This window comes from Oryzias melastigma, linkage group LG17 (genome assembly GCF_002922805.2).
Source record: "Oryzias melastigma strain HK-1 linkage group LG17, ASM292280v2, whole genome shotgun sequence".
Lineage (NCBI taxonomy): Eukaryota > Metazoa > Chordata > Actinopteri > Beloniformes > Adrianichthyidae > Oryzias > Oryzias melastigma.
In genome coordinates, this window is record NC_050528.1 from 24,626,142 (window position 1) to 24,651,931 (window position 25,790).

Here is a 25,790-nt window from a genome sequence, read left to right on the forward strand (position 1 = left end):
CAGTGATGCTCATAAAACAATACTGTGAACTATACCTCCACCTTTCTGATGTAATGTAAGATGTTTGTATAATCGTCCAATAATAGTGGTGCATTATGGGAAAAATTCCCGAATCCACCAATCCAGAACTACAGGTTTGTGGTTGATTTTGATTTTATGACAAAGTTAACCCATCTTTTAAAGTTAAGAAACTTTTTTTTTTAAATCTTTTACTGAGTTTTTACCCCGTAAATAAATATATTTATTTGAAAAAGTAATAATATATTGGGAAATTTGACTATTTTTCCTTCAAATTGAGTATTTTTTGGCTGTTTTGTTTAGGTATTCTTTAACCAGAAAAGAGGGATATATGTACCTATGGTTAAGTCAAATTAAGTATTGTTTGACCTGTTGAGCTAAGGTAGTTTACTAAAAATATTGGAACAAACTTGCTCAAATAAAATAGTTACAAATTTTACATCAGTTTTTTTGGGTAATATCTATGGACTGTTTTTTTGTTGTTTGTTTTTTTATAGTGTATGAGTAACATGTCTACATTTCTTTACGTGACATTCCTGTGCAAAGCTGTATAAAAGTCAGATGTGCCACTCCCAGGTGTAGGCAGGTACAGCCCCTCTCACTGATAGAAATTCACCTGATGTTTTTTCTTGTTGGAGGAAATGTCACTTTTTAAAGGAACTTTATTTTGGACAGGGTTGCATGGTGCTGCAGTGGTTAGTGTTCTTGCCTCACAGCGGGAAGGCCCTGGTTTGAATCTCAGCTGTAACCTTCCTGTGTGTAGTTTGCATGTTCTCCTCGTGCATTTGTGGGCTTTCTCCAGGCACTCCGGCTTCCTCCTGCAGTCCAAAAACGTGCTTCATAGCTTAATTGGTCCCCATTCACACACATTCAATTTACTTGTGACAAAGTCAACAAAAAATATATATCATATTTAAAAACTATTTCTAAACAAACACACACACAAAAACATGTAATTTAAAGCAGGCGAAGGAAACTAAAATGGGTGGGTCCACTGGACTTCCTGGAACAGGAAGTGCTCCAAGAAACCAGGAAGTAAACAAATAAAAACCTGAGAACAAACAAAATCCAGTGACTACAAAAAAAAAAAAAATAAAAAAAGTGAATTGCAATAGATGCTACCACTGACACAATCAAGACACACAATCCACTATGTTAAGCCCTGACACAGTAACAAACGTGTGCTCTGTCACAATATGAACAAGTTTTAATATAATTGCTTCCTGACATGCAGATTTAATAACTTTGTAACCAATAAAAATGAATGAATTAATCTATTTGAATAACTCATACTTCTATCTACTATTCTGTTTGTTGAAAGGGTAATTTTAACACCCCGTGGCATGGGTCATGCAAAAAAATTAGAGCAATTTGATTCTAAATAAAATATTTTTGCTTAGAAACAAAGAACAAACTCAGTTACTAGTCTGAAAGGCATAAATAATAAAAAAAAGAAAATCAACTTTTATGAGCATCTGCTGTATTTAGACTGTGATCGATTATCATGGCCTGTGTTTATGTTGAAACTTTCACTGAAATGTTATATATTATGTAAAGTTTTTTTTGGTTCATCTTTTGAAATGGAAATTTCAATCACAGGAACAGGAATCCTCTGCAATTTTATCCTCTGCAATGTCTTCTCATGAGGATCCAGACAGCGGATGGAAAGAAACCACTTAACCTGTCCCCTGATAAGGTGAAGTGGGACATTATTTTACTGTGATATGATACAGCTTTTTGCATGCAATCAAACTGTGAGCTTATATAGAGTGTATGTCTACATTTCAATGTCAAACAAGTTCCTCTGAAGGGAGTTTAAAGTCTGTTTTATGTTAAAATGCTTCTACCATATCTTGCAAGTCTCACCATTTCTAAGTTGAAAGTATAAGATCTGCATCAAAGTTCACTCAGTTTTGTATTAAAGCCCTGAGGATTTACAGCAAACTTGAGTTGTATATTAGTGAAATTGCCTCATAACTGATAAGTGTTTGCTGAAGGCTTCTCGACTTTATTGCTTTTGAAAATAACCTTATTTTCAATCCGGCCCTTAATTTCTCAAGTGACTTAACACAACAAACATTAATTGTGCAAAATAAATTTAGTAAGAAATAAAATTTAAAAAGGCCAAATGATGCATTTTTTATGGAGCTGCAAACAACGATGTCTTTAGATCCAAAACTTCTCATAATTTCTGGCATTTTCTATACTTTTTTACCCCAAGGCAAAAAGCATAGCAAGCCAATATTTTTATTTTACACATGGATTTATAATTAATCATAATTAATGAATACAAATATAAAATAAAATGTAATTTAATTTATTTCTCAGGGACAGCACACATTAAAAGCATAGCAGAATTATAATAATAATTCATAATATCTTTCATCTGTTGTCCTGCACAGATGTTAAAATAGTCAACCTGAAAAGCTAAAAACAAATTTGAGATTTGATAAATTGAAACACATTTTTATCATTTCACCTTCTTCGTTTTACAAATTGCTCTTAATTTTTTTTACTTTCACTGGAGTTATTTAGATTTGATGTTTGAGGAAAAAATTTCAGTTGATTCAAAAACCATGGTGGTAAAATCTGAGCGGTGTAACAATTAGTCAATGAATCGATTTCTAAGATCCAGCCAGATTGATCTGTCTGGGGGAGAATTTAATCGAACCTATATCATTAAAAATTGTTTCAAAATGAGATGAATGGGTCTTGGAAAATACTATTTATTTTATATGTAAATACCAGTATCTCTGCGTCACACTGGTTGAATTTTTGGCTGAAGATGTCCTGGATCAATTTGAATTGAATAGTTGAAAATCATTTCAGCCCTATAAAATGTGGATTTTAAGAAGGGTCTCATCTTCTTTTACTCTTAAGGCATAAAGTTTAAAGAGAAACAGAAACTTTTAAAGGTGCTTTTTACTTTTAGGGGGACACTTTTGACTTTGCCAGGAGTGACCCTTTTCATTTGCTCCCCACAGACATTACCAGGTATTCATCACTAGATGTCCTCATAAATTCACCAAATACATTTGACACAAGCAGCCGAGGGGTTTGGATGAGTCCACATGCCAACAAAGAGGAGCAGCAACACAGCAAACTGCAGTGGAAACAGTCAAACGTCATTGTTTCTGTGCAAATATGACACTAACAGTCTGCTGTAGTGGGATCCTGGCCGCTGGCATGGGGTACCACTTCTTTCATGGACTCGCCAGAGCCACATGTGTCCTCCTCCTCCTCCTCCATCACTCCAAGTCTGATTCAGCACTTCAACACCTACACACAACTAAGAATAGATGCAGGATTCCACACCGGGACTGGAGAGAGGAGAAAACAGCGGATCATCACCCTGATCCATCCTCATCCCATGCATCAAGTTTTTTCAGGAACTAAGTCGTCATATGGAGAAAACTGCTCTAATTGGATTTCAGGAAGTCACTTTTCATGAATCTACGCCTGAGATTGTGATTGAGGATTTTATGTCATGTGTGAAACGGCAGATTTTTTACACACATAAACAAACCTGACATCACACATGACCTTTAACTCCTCTCATATGTGGATTTAATTTGGCTCCAAATGTGAGATCACTCCATGGTGCCTCCCCCTCCCTCCCTCCCTTCGTCCCCCTCTCATTTGAATGTAGTTTCGGGGAAGGATGGGATGGCAAACAACTGACCGCAGTCAGTCATCGCGAGCTGCGCACGGAGGCTGTGAGGTTTGGCCAGGCGCGCGCAGCGGCCGCCCGGATCCTGATGGATTCTGAAGCACGGAGGAGAATTCCGCGCGCTCCGGATCCTGAAGACGCAGCTGGCGGGATGAGCCGAGACATTTACGCGGAGAAGGAAACGCGTGCCAAGGGCAAGCACGAGATCTGACCTCTGTTGGGATTATTATTTTAGGAGAGAGGGGTTGGAATAGCTCGGATGGATCAATGAGGAATGCGACTGCCTCTGACTCGGTCCAAACGGGGTTGATGAAGCCCTCGGCGCTGTCATGCGTCTTGCCCCGCAGCCAAGCGCGCACTCCTTGCGGCTCCTAGCTGTCCTGCTCCTCACCTCTGGGGTCACCGCGTCACCGGTCATCTCCACCGGCTGCCCGGACAGGTGCGTGTGCGATGACCAGCTGGTGGTTCAGTGCGCGGGGCAACACCTGACCACCTTCCCGGTCAACTTGCCGCTGGCCACGCGGCAGCTCATCATCTCCAACAATCGCATCGTGGAGCTTCCGCCCCTTGCGCTCAACTACCTTTCGGACCTGGTGTACCTGGACTGCAGCAACAACTCCCTGACGGAGATCTCCGAATCCACCTTTGGGAATCTGCGTAAACTGGCCTACCTGGACCTCTCGTTCAACACCTTGACCCGGATCGAGGACAGGACGTTCGGGCCGCTGGCCAGTCTGGTTATGCTGAGGATGACTGACAATCCCGGACTCTCGGTGATCCACCCGGATGCTTTTATGGAAAACGAGAACCTGCAGGTGCTGGATGTGAGCCGGAACAACCTGACGGCGCTCAACATCACATCCCTGCTGGCGCTGCCGGCCCTGCGCGCGCTGGGACTCAGCGGGAACCCGTGGAGCTGCGCGTGCGAGAACGAGGACCTGTGCCTGTGGATCCACCTGGAGAGCTTCAAGTTCCAAGGTCCTGTCAAACTTTTACTCCCACCACTCCAATGTCTGGGCTTTTATTTTGTTAAAAAAAAAGTGACAAGAAAGTCAACGACCAAAATTACAAAACTCTATTGTTCATTTTCTTGATTAGTGAAGAGAGATTGTAGAAAGACTTATTTGATAAACACATAAAAAATAAAGAAGAATCACTAAATTACTTTTTAAAACACACAAAAAACATTTTTTATGCACAATAAGCATTGAAACACAAAATTACTTATAGGCACAACATCACACTTTGAAGCACAAAATTACTTTTTGAAACAAAAAATATTTTTTGAAAAACATAAAATCACTCTTTAAAACCCAGCATTATTTTTTGAAACATAAAATTACTTTTTGAAGTACAAAATTATATTTGAAAGAAGTTACTCTTCAGAACAAAAGTATATTTGTGTAGCAAGGTTACTTTTTGAAACAAATATTACTCTTGAAACACAAAATTACTTTTTGAAGTACGAAATTACTTTTTGAAACACAAAGTTACTTTTTGAAACACAAAATGAGTTTTTCAAAGCAAAATTTCTTTTTGATGCACAAAATTACTTTTTGAAGTAAATTGCTGTTTGAAACAATAAGTTACTTTTTGAAACACAAAATTACTTTTTTCAACAAAATTGCTTTTTTAAAAAACACAAAATTACTGTTTGAAGCACAAACCCAGTCAACAAGACTAAGTGGCCCACTTTTAAGCCATATGGGGCCCACTTTGCTTGTTAGGAAACTATTTTTTGAAACAAAACATTTTTTTGAGACACAAACACACAAAAAAACAACAACAAACAATGACAGCCACATTTAGTTCCTCCAGACAAAAGAAGCTAAAAAATGAGGGAACACATACTTTGCATGTACTCAGTATGGGTCTCTGTCTGTCGAGTGTTACTAAATATTCACATTAACACAAAAACAAAGAAGAGATTGTTTTAAAGCATGTCTTCCACATAAACCCAAACCAGTTTGTGCCATTTGTATGACAAAGACTCTGGGATAGACTGCCAACCAGTCCATGGTGTGGCGGGCTTCTGCCCTGAATGGGACAAAAAAACTCCCATAATCCTAACAAAACTAACATGAACAAAACAACTGCAATAAAACACGATGACAGTGAAATAACTAATAAATTAAATCAAGAAAAAAGCACAAAACAATTATTTATTGAAAAATTGACATGTTATTACTTTATTACGGCCCCAAATATTGTTTAATTTGTGTATATATTCAAGTACTGTTTTGCAATGATACATGGGGAGACTTCCTTGGTCATTCTTCTATAAAAGTTTTTCACTTTTGAACTAAAAACTCCAGCATTCCCTTTATAGAGTAGAAAAAAAGAGGCTCAAAATGAAAAAGTTAGTTAGAAGTTCCACGATGTATTTTTGCATTATAAAATATTTAAAAGTTAACTAACTTCAAGCTCCGGTTCACATTTTTCCCTCAAATTACTTCTTGGACTGATAGTTAAACCAATTTTTTGGATTTATGTCAAAGTAGGAGGTAATTCTGAAGATCCCTCCTTTTTTTCATCATGCACTTACAGATTTCCCCCCCTGCAAACCTCTAATGCAAACAGACATGAATGTCCTGCAGCAAGATCTCTATTTCACATCCTCACAAATTTTAAAGGCACTTCTGAAAAATGCTTTGATTTCACTATACTGCCCAGAAGTCACGAGGCATGTTTTATTTCTTTAGATTTTGCTTTCAATGAGGAAAAGTTAAGCTGCTTTCTGGATTTTTTTCCTGAAACTATTTTTAGTTCTGTCTTTGTAAGCAAAAAATTTTGAAGATTCAGTTTTTTTTAATAAGAATCCACTAAATCACTGAAGAAATCTGACTTACAGTAATATCGCTCTCTTGGTTGAAGAAACTGGACTGGACTTTGTTGCAACTGATGACTTTATTCTTCATTTGTCCATGACATCATAACACTAATATTGTGGCAGTTAAAGTAATAATCAGTGCTTCTTTTGAATGAGACAAAAATGTCTATTTAGCCAAAAAATATCCAAAATAAAGACAGCTGTCTGCAGACAAGTTTGTGTGGCTAAATTACAGTCTAAGTCATTGTAAACCTGTATCTGTGATCAAAACCAGTGTTTTATTCTTCTGAATCACAGTTTATCACAATTTATTTTCCTGTTCACATGATTTACATTTAGAAGTTTACGATGAACATTTAATCATAAATAATTTGTAACGTTTCATGTGAACCCAGATTTTATAAGTTGTTTTTCTTGATTTTATTTCTCATCTACAAATCATAAAATTACAGTGATTTTGGTAAAAATGTATCCCATTGCAAAAAACATTTTCACTAATAATTAATTTGTATTTAAAAACCCATAAAGACCCATTTTTCATCAAAAATAAAACCGTAAACCAAGTTGACCACAGAAATCATTTCAGATATTTTTCTGTTACAGTGTGGATTCTTATGGATTAACCCTTTAATGCCTGAGGCGTCGCCGGTGACCCTTAAACACAAAATCTTTAACATATTGTAACTTTTCAACAGCTGGAATTACATTGATCGTCCTAACTATTAAAAAATAAAAGTAAATCCATGAACGTAATCGCTGGAGCTCTGGTGTTAAAGGGTTAATGTTACTATAAGGGTTCAGAGGGTGCATGCCGTCACTCATTTTCACTTCACCACATCTGACCCTCTTTGGGAAAAGTTTGGACACCGCTGACTTAAAATTAATGCTGAAGACAAGATATTAGTAGATCAAATGAACAAAACATTTAGCTTGACTAAAAATGAGGGAACAAGGAGGGAAAAAACCTGAAAAGGTTTTTCAAAATTTGGATTGTTGCTGTTTTGAAACGTCTACTTCCTTTTAATGATCTTTTTGAGTCAAACCAACAAGAGACATTCCAGACAGGAAGCTCCTTTAATATCTATTTAGATATTAATCCTTCCTTTTTCTCGACTTTGACTAAACGAGACGCTCTTTTTCTCTCTAAATGACAAATGTACGGATACTCTGGGAGGTGAAGCTCCAGGTTTGGATCAATGAGTCAGCCCATCAAATATTGATCCCCTTCTTATTTAAGTGTCATTGTGAACGATGTGGCCGGTTTTCTGTAACCTGTCTGGCTTTAAGTTGTTTTGCTCATGCCTTGGTGTGGATGTGTCACTATCCAAAAGGGCAAAAGCTATTTATAGTGTGTCTTACAGAGCAGGAAGCCCGTCAAGAATCCTAACACCACGGCTATAATACAAACGCAGTGCTTACTAAAAAGGCGCCCCCTGCCTCACCCTCTTCCATACAGACTGTAAATTCGCACAAATGAAGCTGCGGCGACGCTTAGGCCGAGTCTTGTTGGAGTTGTCCTATTTTCCTCATCGTCTTTTGTCAAGCTTAATTTGGATCGGAGCTTCTCCCAATGACAGCTGCCAGGAGGGGAGGAGGAGGACACATGGATACCCACATTGTGTGCACAGTTTGTGGAAACCTTTGTGGACTGAAACGCAGCATTGTTTAAGTGTTTTGGTGGAAGGGCATCAGAAGCTAGCAGGGATGTTTTGTTTTGGGTTGTTTTTTTTAGTGTGTGTGTTTACTTCAAGTTCTCTCCCTGCAGCCCTGTTATCACTCCTCTGAGTTTCACCTGGTTCCGCCTGCTCGGCTTGCCTGTCTCCTCAGTTTAGGAAGGGCAATGACACGCAAGCATGCGAGGAAGCGAGAAAATAAAGCCTCCGGAAGGAACCGACAGATTCTCCTTCGTCTCGCCTTCCTGGCTAGATTAACACTCACTTAGCTGTTACATAAGGGAGACTTCTGAAATGAGGGCAGCATGGATGGATGGAGGAAGAGGAGAGGGAAAGCCCTCTTCTTTGATGCCAGTCACTTTGAGGCTGGTGAAGCCAGAAGGGTTCCCCTTTCCTGGCTGTCAGACGCATGCACAAACACGAGTAAAGGTGTGTGCACAGACACGTTTAGATGTACACATGAACAGATGGGAGATTGGAAGCCTCATGGTGAGGGATTGCTCATGCATGTATGGTATGTGCAGAGGGAGTGTGCATCCATATGGAAAGAGTGTTTGCTGTAGTCAGACTCTGGCGGTGCGTTCTGTGAACAGAGCGCAGCAGCAGCAGCTCTTGAGTGGATCAGAACAGCCTTTTGAATTTGTTGTGGTTAACAGAGCTTGGCCTGACAGACACTCTGTGGATTTGTGAACTGCAAGCTCATCTCCAGCACAGAGATTTTCAGAAATGAAAGAAAAAATTTTAGAAAACATGAAGCTCCAATATCCTTTAAAATGATTTTGTCAAGTGATTTAGATGAAAGCAGAGGGATGTTGCTATCACTCTCCATCAAATCAGACTTCCTTCTTTTACAACCACTGACTGTATATAGAAAACTGGACAGAGCAAGTGGAGCCTCATCCATCGAAAATAATTTACTTTAGGTTCCAAGCAAATTGTCTTGATGAAACCAGACAACCTCAGTGAGCAGTGATTGGTTTGTATTGATTTGAGTCAACATTACTATGGCAACCACTCTCTCCAATCAGTAGTGAGCATGTTAGAAAGCCACACCGAAGGCAGTTCTTCATCTATTCCTGATTCACAATGATTTGAATAAAGAAATACAAATGCAATTTTAATTTTATCTTTATATAAGTCCTCCATCATGAGAAAAATGTTACAAGAACATGTTAAAAACACACAAAAAAACAGTATTTTCATTGGAGTGGGTCTTTAACAGCTATTTTATTTGTACTGGGTAATAAAGAGTGTAAATTATGTCTGATTTAAGCAAATTACTTTGAATAATTTTGAGTTTTGTAACACAATTTACTTTTATGAATATAATTTTTGTTCATAAGATCAGTAGCTTTACTAATTAGAATTGTGAAAATTGCTTATTTTCATAACTAGTAAAACCAAACAGAACACTTTTCCAGGTCATGAAGAAATTGGGATAAATTTGAGTCTTTATAATAGTTGGCAATTTGCTCCAAACTAGTTTAGTGTGCTTACAGGTCCAAAAACAACAGAATCTTTATTTCCAGAGAAACAGACAGAAGGCTTGCTTGTGGGGGTCTTGTTGCTCACAACGGGAAGATAAATGAACAGTGGAAATTCAGAAATTGCATTCAGCCTCCAAAACAGCTGCCAGCAACAAGCTGTCATAAAGAAATGCAACCTGTAGGTGGAAAGATGACTGGCCGAAAGTGACAAAAATGACAACAAATAGAAGGAACGCTTGGGTCAAAAGCCACAACAGCTCTGCAGGGCTTTTTATTCCATAAGAGCAAGAGAAATCAACAAGAATAATGTTTGAAAAATCATTCCTCGTCCCCATTTTTGAAGAGGTTAATCTGTTGACCTGTTTGTGCATTTGATTTTCATTCTTTAAAAACTCTCAGTAATGCACAATTAATTGTTTTTTAATTCAAAAATGTTATTTCCCTGTGAAGTAAAAGGGAAACTTAAATTATTTTTTCTAAATTTAGGTAAAGTTCAAACGTGTCATAAACTGTAGAAAAAAAACAATGACAATAAATTCAAAAGTACAAAAAATGTTATTTTGACAATTTGTTTGCTTTTAACTTCCCTTTTTTGGAATATTTGCTTGTGAACATTTCAGTTTGACTCCTCCTTTTCCGTCCCATTAGTCTCATTTAACTGAAGGAGTTTCTACCAGATGGTATCATCCATTTCCCCTCATTACACTTTTGGATCTTCACATTCTCCTCAGCTCGGACGAGCCAACATTTTATGTCAGTCTAAAACATCCAGAGCGGATCCTGAACCAATATTTGAAAATCTTTAAAACAAAAACCCACTCATGACAATATCTTCAGATGTAACCACCGTCTCATAATGGAGTTTTGATAGCATCAACACTTAAGTTTCTGCACACCAGCCTTAAGCCTGAGGTGAGAGGATGCAGAGGCTGAAACAGCAGGTTGAGACTCGGTTCACCACGCTGCATCAGACCCCATATGGCCTCCATAAGGACAGAACCTCTGCTAGTGTCGGTGTGTCAGCAAGACTCAATTTTGACCCTGCTAATTGCAGAATTGAGCTTCTTCTGCACTCAGTTAATTGTTTTTTATTCCAAACTGGCAGAGGGATGTGAGCAACTGTCCATTACTACTTTTTAAAAAACATTTTATAACTGTTCAGCTTGCTAAAAGACCATATCTGGTGTAATATTTGAACTAGTTCCTATAGGACTTGATTTTAACTCATTTCCATATCTTAAAAAAAACTTTGTTATGGAGCAGATTAGCAAAGTTCATCCATATTTTGCTGTTCTCTCTTTTAAAGATGCTCCAAAGTATCCCATAAAGTTTGCAGTACCTGTTTGTGAGCATATCTCTTTTCTGACCTAGTTTCATCACCCACCGTCTTTTTGGGTATTTTTTAGCAGCTGTCACTCAAGACTTCACAAAGTCGTCTGTTAGGTTCGGATTTAATTACCGTCTCCTCCAGCATTCGAGTCTCCTCAAGTCCTGAGTTCCTCCATTCAGGCTAGGTGACACTGCAGAGGAACATCCTACGGTGGCCCTGAAGTGCCAATCACATCTAGAAATCATTCAATTATTAAAGATCAAAACGACAATTTAAAAAGAGAAACAAGAACTAAAAAAAGCGTAACATTTTAGAAATCAAAGCAAATTCCAGAAATCAAAACACAATTCCAATAAAATGAAACAAAATTAAAATGAAATGTTTTGTAAATCGTACGTAATTTCTAGAAATTAATAATTAAATGTTAAAAAATGAAACATGATAAGAAACTGGAAAGGGTAATTACTATGATTTTTTTGGGTCTTGAGTTTTTTAGATGTCAGCAAACATAAAACTTTTATGATCAGTACAGATCATATCCTGTGTCGCTTCATGTTAAATAACTTTCTGTTGAAATGATGAAAAAATGTTGTCAACCAATCAGCGATGTCCTATAGTACCTACATTTTCCAGTTTCCATTAAAAAAATGTAAAAAATTGGAAAACAAAAGTCATTTCCAGAAATCAAAATGAAACATTAAAAAAAAAAAAACACAAAAAGAAACCGGATAATGTAGATATTATGTGGTTATGTCTGAATTCCATCCCCATTCGTTAGGCACTACAAAACTACATAGTGTCGGACTATCTAGTGCCCTGGATTTTAAAAGCAATCCAGACACCACGCTCACTACTTTTTATTTTTAACGGCAAATATGACGTCACCGACTTCACGAAGTACTAAAAACCTAATAAACATGAATATTTTATGAAGACTATTTATGAATCCAGTGTTCTGGTGATGAAAACTTGGATGGTTTGTAAAAAAATAAATTACAATACTTCTTTCAAATGAAAAATCATTCAACCACAATGCATTGTGGTCTATATTTACTAATCTAGTTAGCACTAGCGCAGGGGTATTCAAATCCAGGCCTCGAGGGCCGGTGTCCTACATGTTTTCCAACCAACCTTCCATTGAAGCTCCTTATTGGCTGCTAATTTCCAGGATCAGGTATGTTTAGCCAATAAGGAGCTTCAATGGAAGGTTGGTTGGAAAACATGTAGGACACCGGCCCTCGAGGCCTGGATTTGAATACCCCTGCACTAGCGCAATGTCCAAATTCCTTTACTACTTCTTATATAGAGTACATTCTAAGGCACTTGATTTTAGAATTGTAGGTTTGGACAGGCTCACAAAGTGGCAAAAACACTATATATTGCGCTATTGTGACTAGTTAAAGAATTCAGACTGAACCTGGGTCAGCCCTGATTTTTGCTCATAATTTCAACTGAAAGGTTTTTTTTGCCTGGATATCACCATCTCCTTTTGATTTCTGAAAATTTCTTGTGTTTTTTGAAACATTTCATATTTATTTGAATTTAATTTTCAAAATTGTGTTTTGGTTTCTGGAATTTTGCTGTAAAAATGCTAAAATGTTATGTAATTTTTAAAAATTATTTGTTTTGCTGTTTCAAAAGTCTTTTTGATCCTTAGTCTGTTTTGCGCTGAGTAATTCTTCAGTGTGATTTGCACTTGTCTTACTTTGTGATTTAATGTACATATGTTACATTTTTAGGTTTTTCTTCCCCCAAATTGGTAATTTCTTTTGATCTTTTTACCTCACACCCTCCTCGCTGATCACCTCTGATCTTGTATTAGTTCAATTCCTCACGGAAATTGCCCATTTCTGATATCTGGATTATCTGTTTATCTGGATTATGTTAAGCCTTCTGTTGGCTGTTTTCTGCTGTGAGGTTAGGGACAAGCAGATCAATAATACATGCTCACATAAGCGTCTGCTTGCTGAGGTGACAAGCTCTTTTTTTCTCAAGCTCCCTCTTTTCTCCTGTGCCTCAGCACTCTGTTCAGAGACAACATAAAAGCCCATTCTGATTGATTCAGCCGACGGATTTGCTGAGAAAGTTTTGTAAATGTGATGCCAAATGTTTACTGTTGTGCTGTTTGGGACAGACACTGAACCCCTGTGCAAAAAAAGTAAAATAAAACAAAGAAGAAGATATTTCATGACCTATTTATCCATACAACATAAGGAAAAATCAAAGTTTTTGGCTCATGGCTTTGATCCATCTTATAAAACTGCTTCATATCACCAGTCAAGGTTACGGTAGCGAGCCCAGCTGGGGGAAAAGAGGTGGAAAACAGTTTGCTAGTTCGTCACATTATGGCACCATAAAGCAGTAATGAAAAGAAAAAGAGAAACATGTGATGTGATCTAATATGAAACCATCCAAACGAGTTGCTGTCACCTAAATCCAAATATGCACTCCCATCCCTGCATCTGAGATCATTCTCAGCTCCACTTCCAGTGGTTGATTTAGATAGATCCCAGTGCACATTCTAAACCAGATTTGTCATAACCAACTACACAAGGAAATACTCCTTTTTATTGCTATTTTGCTTGTTTTGTTACTATATTATTGATATATTTACTTATATACACAGTATGATGGTGTGTTGATGCTGGGATTTTAATTTTCTATAAAAAAATTAAATAGATTTGTTCTATTCTTTTCAATTTTATTGAATGTTTACACAAAACTGTTCTTAGTCATTTTTAGACAGTCAGTATAAAATCTCTTTTGCAACACAAGCAAAGGCTTTTTTAAAGATTGTTTCTCCATGAATCACTACTGAACACCTAGTTTAGACATTTCTCTTCATCGAGAAGCACCTTTTGTGACTTTTTGTGTCCTCTTTTGAAATGATGGACTTCTTACTTCAGAGGCTTTCAAAAATATTTACACTCAGTTTCAAGTTTTTGGTCATAAACTTGAGTAAATTCGCCCATTATGGTCATTATGGTACCTTCAAAACAGCCTTTGGGGAAACAATAATAGGCATTCTGTGGTTTTGCAGGGCCATAAATAAAACAGACAATTGTAAAATACATTGGGGACCTTGATTATTTAATTTGACAGTGATGTATATATAAGCTAGTGGAAGAAAGTGTAAACAAAGGGTTGATGGGAAATTAGCGAAGGGTAATTTCTACGCCAGCACCAGCAGTCCCGCCCAGATAGGTGAATTTCTAATGAGCTTCTGCCACTGTGCAGGAACTATATCCTAGAAAACGAAGGTTTCTTGCATTTGGCTAAAAACAACATAATAGTATATAAAAGAACACTGGAAATGCTTTTAAAATAGATAAAACATGATTGGAGTGAAACTTTAAAGCATGTCTTATAAATTGATTTTGGAGCAGAAGCTGCAAACACAATTAAAATGGAAACTTACACATTTTTATGTTCTGTTTGTTAGCTATACCATCCTAGAATATGTTATCTAAATTGTTGTGTCATGTTAAATCATGAGTAAAAAGGCAGGTAAACAGTTTCTACTTGTGCGGTTTTTTTTTGTCTGTTTTTTTATTTTTTATTTTTTAGCAAACTGTTGCTTTTAGTGGTGTTGTATGAGACAATGATATTTAGATCCACATTTTGTTAACTTGGGCTTGTAAGATGCTTTGAGCTAGCGGGAGAGAATGTAAACAAAGGGTTGATGGGAAATTAGCGGATGCTAACTTCTGCGCTAACAGTCATGCCCAGATAGGTGAATTTCTAATGAGGGACTGCTGCTCTGCAGAAAATATGTCTTAAAAAAAGGACACAGGCTTTTTGATTTTTGATTAAAACTGCATATTTATCAAACATCATCATCATCAATGTAGCCACGAGGGGGCCCAAGCCAGGGTCTCATTGTGCCGGTCGCAAGCCCGGATAAATACAGAGGGTTGTGTCAGGAAGGGCATCCGACGTAAAATCTTGCCAAATCAAATATGCGAATCAGACCTACGAAATCCATACCGGATCGGTCGAGGCCCGGGTTAACAACGACCGCCATCGGTGCTGTTCACCGACAGGGTGCCGGTGGAAATTGGACTACTGTTGGTGGAAGAAGGAGAGGAGGAAGGCGGGTTCGTAGGAAGAGAGAGAAGAGGAAAGTCACTAGTGTTGGACTGAGAGTTGGGACTTTGAATGTTGGAACTATGACAGGAAAGGGTAGAGAGTTAGTGGACATGATGCAGAGGAGAAAGGTAGACATACTGTGTGTCCAGGAGACCAGGTGGAAAGGTAGCAAGGCTAGAAGTTTAGGAGCAGGGTTCAAGTTGTTCTATCATGGTGGAGATGGGAAGAGAAATGGAGTAGGAGTTATCCTAAAGGAGGAGTTTGTTAGGAGTGTTGTGGAGGTAAAAAGAGTGTCAGATAGAGTGATGAGTCTGAAGATAGAAATGGAGGGTGTCATGTTCAATGTTGTTAGTGGGTATGCCCCACAGGTAGGATGTGAGCTGGAAGAGAAGGAGAAGTTCTGGTTGGATCTTGATGAAGTGATGATGAGCATCCCTGGAAATGAGAGAGTTGTCATTGGTGCAGATTTCAATGGTCATGTTGGTGCAGGAAACCGAGGTGATGAGGAGGTGATGGGCAGGTTTGGTATCCAGGAGAGGAATGTAGAAGGACAGATGGTGGTTGATTTTGCAAAAAAGATGGAAATGGCGATAGTGAATACATTCTTTGAGAAGAGACAGGAACATAGAGTGACCTATAAGAGCGGAGGTAGAAGCACACAGATAGACTACATCTTGTGTAGACGGTGTAATCTGAAGGAGATCAGTGACTGTAAAGTAGTGGTTGGTGAGAGTGTTTCCAGACAGCACAGGATGGTGGTGTGTAGAATGACTCTGGTGGTGAAGAAGATGAAGAAAGAGAGGGCAAAGGCAGAGAAGAGGACAAACTGGTGGAAGCTGAAAAAAGAAGATTGTTGCATGACTTTTAAGAAACAGTTGAAACAGGCTCTGGGTGGTCAGGAGGTACTCCCAGATGACTGGATAACTACAGCTAATGTGATCAGGGAGACAGGTAGGAGTGTACTTGGTGTGTCATCAGGAAAGAGAGTTGATAAGGAGACTTGGTGGTGGAATGAGGAGGTGCAGGAGTGTATACGGAGTAAGAGATTAGCTAAGAAGAAGTGGGACACTGAGAGGACTGAGGAGAGTAGACAGGAGTACAGGGAGATGCAGCGTAAGGTGAAAGTAGAGGTGTCAAAGGCCAAACAAAGAGCTTATGATGACTTGTACGCTAGGTTGGGTAGTAAGGAGGGAGAGACTGACCTGTACAGACTAGCAAGGCAGAGAGATCGAGATGGGAAGGACATGCAGCAGGTTAGGGTGATCAAGGATAGGAATGGTAATGTGGTGACAGGTGTCAGTGGTGTAATGGAAAGATGGAAAGAATACTTTGAAGAGTTGATGAATGAAGAGAATGAGAGAGAACAAAGAGTAGGAGAGGTGACGGTTGTGGAGCAGGAAGTAAGAAAGATTAGTAAAGGTGAAGTGAGAGGGGCTTTGAAGAGGATGAAGAGTGGAAAGGCTCTTGGTCCTGATGATATACCTGTGGAGGTATGGAAGTGTCTAGGAGAGATGGCAGTGGAGTTTTTGACCGGGTTGTTCAACAGGATCTTAGGTGGTGAGAAGATGCCTGAGGAATGGAGGAGAAGTGTGATGGTGCCCATTTTTAAGAATAAGGGAGATGTGCAGAGTTGTGGTAACTACAGAGGAATAAAGCTGATGAGCCATACAATGAAGGTGTGGGAAAGAGTAGTGGAAGCCAGACTAAGAGCAGAAGTGAACATTTGTGAGCAGCAGTATGGTTTCATGCCAAGAAAGAGCACTACAGATGCAACATTTGCTTTGAGGATGTTGATAGAGAAGTACAGAGAAGGTCAGAGAGAGCTCCACTGTGTCTTTGTAGATCTGGAGAAAGCTTATGACAGAGTGCCCAGAGAGGAACTATGGTATTGTATGAGGAAGTCTGGAGTGACAGAGAAGTATGTCCGAGCAGTGCAGGACATGTATGAGGGCTGTAAGACAGTGGTGAGGTGTGCTGTAGGGGTGACAGAGGAGTTCAAGGTGGAGGTGGGATTACATCAGGGATCAGCTCTGAGCCCCTTCCTGTTTGCAATGGTGATGGACAGACTGACGGATGAGGTTAGACAGGAATCACCATGGACTATGATGTTTGCAGATGATATTGTGATTTGTAGTGAGAGCAGGGAACAGGTGGAGGTGGAGTTAGAGAGGTGGAGGTTTGCCCTGGAAAGGAGAGGAATGAAGGTTAGCCGCAGTAAGACAGAGTACATGTGTGTGAATGAGAGGAACCAGAGTGGAAGAGTGAGGTTACAGGGAGAAGAGATAAAGAAGGTGGAGGAGTTTAAGTATTTAGGGTCAACAGTACAGAGTAATGGAGAGTGTGGAAAAGAAGTGAAGAGGAGAGTGCAAGCAGGTTGGAATGGGTGGAGAAAAGTGTCAGGTGTGATGTGTGACAGAAGAGTTTCAGCACAAATGAAAGGAAAGGTGTACAAGACTGTGGTGAGACCAGCCATGTTGTTTGGACTAGAAACAGTGGGACTGAAGAAAAGACAGGAAGCAGAGCTGGAGGTAGCAGAGATGAAGATGCTGAGGTTCTCTTTGGGAGTGACCAGGATGGATAGGATCAGGAATGAATACATCAGAGGGACAGCACATGTTAGAGGTTTTGGAGATAAAGTCAGAGAGGCCAGACTGAGATGGTTTGGACATGTTCAGAGGAGAGACAGTGAATATATTGGTAGAAGGATGCTGAGTCTAGAGCTGCCAGGAAAGAGGTCTAGAGGAAGACCAAAGAGGAGGTTTATGGATGCAGTGAATGAAGACATGAAGGTGGCTGGTGTTAGAGTGGAGGATGCTGAAGACAGGCTTAGATGGAGGAAACTGATTCGCTGTGGTGACCCCTGATGGGAAAAGCCGAAAGGAGAAGAAGAAGAAGATCATCATCAAACAAAAAAATATAATTTAATGCAACAAATCCAGTTATTCTGATCCACATGGGAGAAGAAACTGTATTCTCAAATGAAAACATGGCTGCAAATTAAAAGATTTTTTTTTTTGGAGGCTGAGTTTGGCTTACAGGAAACCGTTCTGTTCTGCAGTAACACTGAGTTCCTTTGATCTCCTCCACTTTGAATTTCTCCCTGATCTGAAAAAGTAAAGAAAAAAAAAAAAAACAGGCACTTGCTAAAAGAGGCTGCATGTCGAGGCTGCAAGCTGTCATGTTGTAGCAACAAAACGCTCAGCTGTTCTGATGCAAGCTGCTACGGAGCTCAACATTCTCCATAAGGTGTGGTTATCTTTGACTGATGGGCCTTTTGAATTGACTGTAGTTCTCTGAACTTTTTGCTCTGATAATGGATTCAAGTCTCAGTAGCAGTCTCACATAATACCTGATGATGAAAAGCCTCATAAATCTGCGGTTGCAGGCAGACAAAAACTCTCCTCAATTCTCTGTGTGGGAAAATTGGTTTGAATAATTCATCCGTCATTTTTTTGTAATGTAAGGCTGCATTAGCTTAGAACCGTAGAACACAGGACGCTTTGATTTCTGTTCAGTCCTCACAAGAGGGCTCATTTTTTGCACATTCACTCTGTCGAAAGATTATTTTAAATTATAGAGCCTGCTTATGCAAATGTACTTCATCTACACGGTTTTCCTCTTATAGATCAGGCTTTCTTGTAATTTTCTAAAGTAGTTTTCAGCAAAAGCTCTTTTTCTTAAAAGTAGAAGTAAATTCCGGCACAGAAAAGTTGATTATTTGTGAGGTGCAGAGGAAAAGCTTTCAGGTCGTTTTCAGGGTTTTTCTCTGGAGGTTGGTGAGAAGGATGGTCGGTTCACCGTTAGTTCAGGTTTCAGGGGTTTTGAAAGGATTTATCTTCACTGTGTTCAACAACAGATGCTGTGATCATCTGCTTCCCTAACTGCAGGAATGGGTAGTTTTTGTTGTCCCATAACAGATAATCCTTGGACTTTGTGTTGGTTTATCTGCTTCCTCTTTTGTTTTTCCACAGATGTTCCTATACTTTTGCTTTTTGTCTGTCTTTTCCGAGCATCTCAGACCCGGCTGGTCACAACAGATAATCCCCCACATTTAATCTGCAGAAGAAGTTTTCCAATCTTCTGTTTAGGCCGCAGACCACAAACTCCATGTTTTCCAACTAACCTGTCTGTAAAGCTCCTTATTGGCTAAACACACCTGATCCAGCAAATCAGATGAGACAGGGTTTCTGAAAAAACATCCCTCAAGACCTGGTCAGACCTCTGGTTAGACAGAGTTTGACAGACTGTCTTCTTCTCTGCTCGGTTATGGGATGTTACTGAAAAGCTTTCGATGTCATCTGTTGGTCACTCACATAATTTGCAAACAAGACGATCTTTCCGTGTTTCAATTATCTGGACTGAATTTAATTGTAATGTCATTCATATTAAAGGGCTTATACCATGGAAAAATCAACTTTTTGAGTTTTAAAGTGTATTATTATGTTCATTCTTCACTATAAACGACCCCAAAGTGCTATTTTGATCCGTTGATGCGTTTCTGAGTATTCTTCTAAAAACCTGCGCTCTGAGCACCAGCCTCTCTGAAAACGAGCAGGTTCTTACATTCTGACGTAACATTGTGAGACTGCTCCTTTCAGGAAGAGTCTGCTCTATCAGCACCACCCCCAGTCGTGTGCATTCACACAGAACGCTTTAGGCGCTGTGGAGGCGTCAACTTTCAATGTTAATTCAATTCAATGTAAAGACCCGATCTACCGTGGTGCAGCGGGATTTCGGCGGCGGGCGCGGCACGGCAAGCTTAACGCAGCGCATCAACCAATCAGGAACTCAGCTTTGGGTGCGGGACATTTTCAGCGACTAGATCAAAGAGTAGAAATAAATATTCAACATGGCGGCTCAAAGCGAGGATTTTGGTCATGGATTTCCATTCATTTTCTCAAACAGTGGAAGCTGTTCTAGTTACTGTTGGGTGAAGCCGGGATACACCCTGGATAGATCGGCAGCCCGTCACAGAGCTCATTGAGCTGGATGGACAGCAATGCTAGCCAGCCGGCTGGTGGATAGCTTAACGAGCTAATGAGCTCCACTCCCCAGGTTACGGCAGAGGTGGCTGTCGCCGCTCAGGCTCTGGCAGAACTGCTAGCGATTTTAGCACTTTGAATTACATTTCATTTAATTTAAAACTTAAACATCCACGTTTGGGAGATTCTTCAGCAAAAGGCAAACAAAATAGGAACATTTGTCAGATCCCTGAAAGACAGAAAAAATCAACTTTTGAATGTGTAATAATTCATTTTTTATACCACTAAACTATTTTTTTGCTCTGAAATCAAAATTACTTTTTTGTTTTGGGAACCTCACCTTGTTTAAAATTCATGTACTTAACCACTATACTCTATAGCTGTACTCTACCTAGACTTTTGCCTTTTTTTTATAAAATTGAGAACAAATGGAGATGTGTGTTGTTTTTGGAAGCAAAATTAAATGAACTCAAATTTGGTACATTTTATACACTAAACTGTGGATCTCAATACCAATGTGTCTTATACAACCACTAAAAGCAAAATTTTGATTGAAAAAAAGCACAAGTACAAACTGTGTTCCTGTCTCTCTACTCATGACTTATATTCCAGCTCAGACGACGAATACAAAGACGTTCATGAATCTATTTGTCTACAAGTGGATGCATCAGAATGGAGCGGACAAACCTCATCTATTCCTGATTCATGATTTCAGTAAAGAAACACCCAAAAATGCAATTTTAAGCTTAGTTTTCTTTAAATATGTCCTCCATCATCAGATAAATGCTACAAAATCATGGATATTTTCATCGAATCAAGTCTTAGAGATGCTTTTCTGATGTTTTATGACACATTTTTAGTACAGGAACTGCAAAGTGGAAAGGAATAAATTATTCGTATACCTCAAAACAGTTGATAAACTTGAGTGGAAAAGATGAGCAAGTATGTCTCTGATACAGCTGAGTGTGTGTTTGAGAACAAACTCTTGACTGTACCATGATTAATCCTCATCCTTCTGTCTTGGTTTGTATCTGTGTGACAGATGAGGGCCAGACCGTGTGCGGCTCACCCGCCGACATGCAGGGACTGCGTCTGGGCGAGGTGGGCATCCAGCTACGGACGTTGTGTCACCAATCTCTGGGCTCCTGGGACTACCTTTTCTTTGTCGCCATCGGCTTTGTCATTTTTGCCGCCGGCACGGTGTCTGCCTGGTTGATGGGCGTCGTCATGGTGCTTTACGAGCGCTACATCAAGAAAAAAGACGAGCAGCTGGAGAACGAGGACGAGAGCGGCGAGGCGGCTCACCTGCCAATCCCCAGAACAGAGCGCGAGAGCAGGAGTTTGAAAACCTCGCACATTGTTTGAGAGAACCAGTCCCACCACCTCTGCCCGCCGTAGGACCCCTCAGTGCCTCATGCCATGCTCCATGACTGTTTGTGGCGTCTTCAGTCGAACTGAAATCGTTGAGCAGCCTCGGCTCTTAAGAGGAAAGATGGATCCAATGGACAAAAGGAATGTCTTTGTATCGCTTTTCACTGATGTAAAACTTTTTGTATTTGCCTGGAGGGACGCCACACCCACAGACACATATATGCAAATGTATCGATATGTTGCATCCTGTGCTGTGTTGGAGTATGAAAGCATGTGAGAAAAAATTAACCTTCCTAAATACACTGATGTTAGGAATAAATATACATTTTCAGGCCACGTAAATTGCTGAAACACTTTTTGTCACCTTGAGTCTGAGGTTTCTTTAATGCTTCCTGCCATGAGGCTCAGTGTGCACACAAGAGTTGATTTTATCACATCATTGACTTCCTGTTTGAAGCTCGTCTGTAAATGGAGCCAGGTCAGTTCACCAGATGACCACTAGGTGGTTTGTAACAAAAGTAAGTTTCACAACAAGCTTCACAACACAAATAGGCCTGGTTACAAAATCTTTATTATTTTTTTTTTATGTCTGTGAATGGATTTACTACCTGCAACACTTGTGTTTTATGAATTTTACAATTTTTTAATATTTGAAATTGAATTTTAGCTTTTTGAGATTTTTATTACAAATTGTCATCAAATCCATGGCTTTAGAACAGCTTTATTAGACATCTAAAACTGTCAAGCTAGTGTGCTCCACATATTAAAGGTCATAGTTTGATGATGAAAGCCAAGATGGTGACGACAGAGAAGCTGCAAAAGCTTTAAATTAGTCCATCAGTGTTAGGGTAACAGAGCCCTGGATGTGACATTCAGAAAAAAAAGCAAATTGTTCCCTTAAATAAACATTTTTTGCACACCGAATAGCATTTTGTGTGCACAATTTAGTATTTTTTTTTCTTTTTTTTTTGCATTTTATTAACATTTTGTGCGCACAAATTAGCATTTTGACACAAATTCAAAGCAGTAGGAGATCTACAAAGCTGTGGACATGACATTCAAAAAAAGAGAGAAAAAGCAAATTATTCCCATTATGTCAGCAAAATTTTAGGCCTATTTACGTGCAAACAAGTTAGCATTCTGTGATTGCAAGTATTTTTGTGGGCAATTTAGTATTTTATATACATAAATTAGCATTTATTAGCATTTTGTGCACACAAGTTAGTTTTCTTCTGTGCACGTTTGCATTCTGTCTACACAGGTTAGATTTTTGTGGCACAAAATTTGCATTTTTCGCATACAAATGCAAACCAGCCGGATAGCTATGGAGCCCTGGACATTACATTAACAAAAAAAAAACCCAAAAGGTTCTTTCAAATGAACATTTTTTTAGCACAAATTAGCATTTTGTGGCCACAATTAAGTATTTTGTGCATAAAGGTTTGTTTTTTTGTGCAAAATTAGCATTTTATCAAAAGTTTGTAAGCACAAATTTGTATTTTGTGGACACAATGTAGTTTCTGCTGCACAAAATTTAGTGTCTTATGAGCACAAATTTGCATTTTATTAGCACACACTAGTGTTTTTTTGGACACAAATTAGCATTTAGTATTTGTTTTGCATACTTTAGTATTTTATGCGCACAAATTGGCATTTTGTTTGCTTTTTTGAACACAAATAAACATTTTATGCACACAAGATAGCTTTTTGTGTGCACAAAATGCTATTCAATACACAAGATACTCGTAAAGACAAAATACTAAACTGTGCACTAAAGATTTCTTTGAAGGATATATACATATTTTTCTTGAAATGTCATATCCTGGGCTCTATATAATGACATTGTACTGGACTCCCACACAGCAAATTTTAAATTGGGTTTACGTTAATAATGTTTAAATATAGGCTTAAAAACTTTAGTACCAAAAACTTCTGATTTTTATTTATTTGCTTCTAGATTTGGACCTTTCACATGCACAGAAGTGCACACAGGAGTATGGACATTAAATACTAAAATATGTTCTTATGTGACAACAACAAGAACCATACAAATACAAATGTTTAACTTCTAATATGAGAAGTCTTGTTGACAAAAACTGGTCTGGAAAGTAAAATTGTCTCACAAAAGGTAAAATATTTCATGAGTAAAGAACAGCTGATGGTTCAGAAACTACAAGTTGTTTTTTTTAAGTGTTTACTTTGTCCGCACAATTTAAAATCAGTTCAGGAAACTCATACTTTATTTAAAAATCACAAGAATAAAATGATTTAATTTATGATTGAACTAGCTGTGGAGGTTTGTTGGGGTATAAATGGGAATGGACTAAATAACTGACTTTCACTAACTTTATTTTTTACTTTTAAGAGGTTTTGATTTGGCAACGAGATCTTCAAAATAATGGTCCATCCATAATCTGTCAATGTATTTTTGGTATGTTATGAATATTTTTAAATATATTTCTCTATTTTTAAGGGTAACCAATTACATTTATATGTCGGAATTTGTTAACATTATTATTTATTCGCAGGAATATTCAGCAGAGTTGTGGGGTTTATTTTGAAAATCCAAAATCCTCATCAATGTTAACATGTTTACATGTGGACATGATCACAAAGCCAAATAAACACAAGCACAAAACTCACTCGTCTGCGTGTTGAAAGCACAACCTGAGATTTTATTTTGATATCTGACTCTATTCTTGTCTTTTTCTGTGATCATTGTTGATGGGAAGTTTTTTATAACTATAACTTGTCACTAAATCTTAAAAAAAGGGAGAAATTTAAGCAACTAAGTTGATGTCAAATTAAAAGATATAAACCATATAAACAGGAACATTTAAACACAAAATAGGGACTAAAATAAAAGTCATCAATAAATTTGAAAAGACAAATAGCTGCAAGTCCTCTGGAAATGTCTGTTTGTAGGGGTCAACAAGCAAACTTGAGTCTGTGGCTGGGATTAGAACTCACACATTTACATTTGAGTGGTAGTGAATTATTTTCATGATTGTGGACTTGTAAAAACATGTATGTTCAAATCAATGTTCAATTTTTATCTCATTTTCTTTTGATTAACTTGAGTAAATTTGAACCAGATTAGGATTATCTAAAATAAACAGCCAGAAATAAAGAAACCAAGGCATCAAATGTAGTATTTGGTCAAACTGCTGCTAAAATCCTTAATGTAGATGAATGGGGGTTGAATGGAGAGCACCTGAAGGATGTTGCCCCACTTTTACTTCTGCTTTCCCACGAACGTGTCGAGTCTATCCAGGATCAAAGGCAGGATCGGAATAGCGTGTGTGACTTCCCACATCTGCATGACTTAACTTGGTGTTCATTCTTCTGTGTCCTTGCCGCTTCTCTGCTGCTCAAACAGATGCACCCTCCACGCCGTCAAGATCGACTAGAACTCCCAAAGTCTGACAGCTCTGCTCATTTTGTTTTTATTGTTTTTTTTCAGCTGAAATACACAAAGAAAAACAGGCTGAGAAACCCAGAAAAATCCGGCAGTTTCAGCAGCTATTCGTGAATGCAGGAAAATTAGAGCATATCTTGTTGGAAAAACAGCAATGAGCTGTTTAACTTCAGCTGCAAACTAGCAAGGTGCCACAACAAATGCACAGCAAATAAAGCATTTACTAACATCGACCCCTTTCTGAGTTTAGCATTTTGCTCCTTTTTCTGGCAAATACTAAAGGACGTAAGTTCCAAATTTTGGCCCAATACCCTCAATTTGAGTTTAAAGATCTTTCAAAAACCAAAAAATGACTTCTTATTCTTCAGTCATGTCTTTGGATCTCCCAGCATGAAGCCGGGGGCTCAGCATGCAAACACTTCAGAGCTTCATCCACCGACGGAGTTTGTGTGAATATTTCAAGATGCAGANNGCGAGGAAAAAAAAAAAAAAAAGATTACATAACAAGCCTGTCTTTTATTATTTTCTGCATATTTATGTTCAGTGTTTTTATGCAAATATGTCCAACCACTAGGGTGCATTTGATTATTATTATTATTTTTTCCACCAAGGACACTGATCGTGTGAAGCTGCAGGCAGGGGTTGAGGGTGCAAGAAATGGAAAACACAAGGCAGGGGATACCCAAATTCCACGCAGGAATTTCACCAAATCGTCTCCTTTGTGGAATCTTGGCGAGAGATCCGATTTTGCAGAGTGGAATTCTTCTTTCCACATGGGTGCTGTTGCACGGCAAGCGAGCATGCAGAATTTCAGTAATGGTTATATTAAGTGGATGAGCAGAATTTCTGCATTGTGCACTCTAAACTCCCCCACACTCGCCCCACATCCAGGCGCATGTATGAATGTGTTTCAACGCACAGA

At 38.6% G+C, this 25,790-nt stretch overlaps 1 protein-coding gene across 2 annotated transcripts; it reads left to right on the forward strand.

The window, feature by feature from the left end:
* The first annotated feature begins 14 nt into the window (after positions 1-14).
* On the forward strand, positions 15-24,088 carry LOC112147218 (leucine-rich repeat-containing protein 52). 2 transcript variants are annotated; one of them, XM_036216149.1, is made up of 4 exons: positions 15-134; positions 1,618-1,714; positions 3,003-4,666; positions 21,122-24,088. In XM_036216149.1, the coding sequence occupies exons 3-4, from the start codon at positions 4,018-4,020 to the stop codon at positions 21,442-21,444; spliced, it is 972 nt and encodes a 323-aa protein (XP_036072042.1). In that variant the 5' UTR covers positions 15-134; positions 1,618-1,714; positions 3,003-4,017; the 3' UTR covers positions 21,445-24,088. The 2 variants fall into 2 exon arrangements, 1 of the variants encoding a protein (XP_036072042.1); XR_002919422.1 differs by lacking the exon at positions 3,003-4,666 and having other exon boundaries at positions 21,122-21,254.
* The last annotated feature ends 1,702 nt before the right edge of the window (positions 24,089-25,790 follow it).

Coding starts and splice junctions, on each gene's coding strand:
- LOC112147218 (XM_036216149.1), top strand. CDS start 4,018: ATGCGTCTTGCCCCGCAGCCAAGCGCGCACTCCTTGCGGCTCCTAGCT. Junction 4,667..21,121: donor GGAGAGCTTCAAGTTCCAAG/GTCCTGTCAAAC, acceptor TCTGTGTGACAG/ATGAGGGCCAGACCGTGTGC.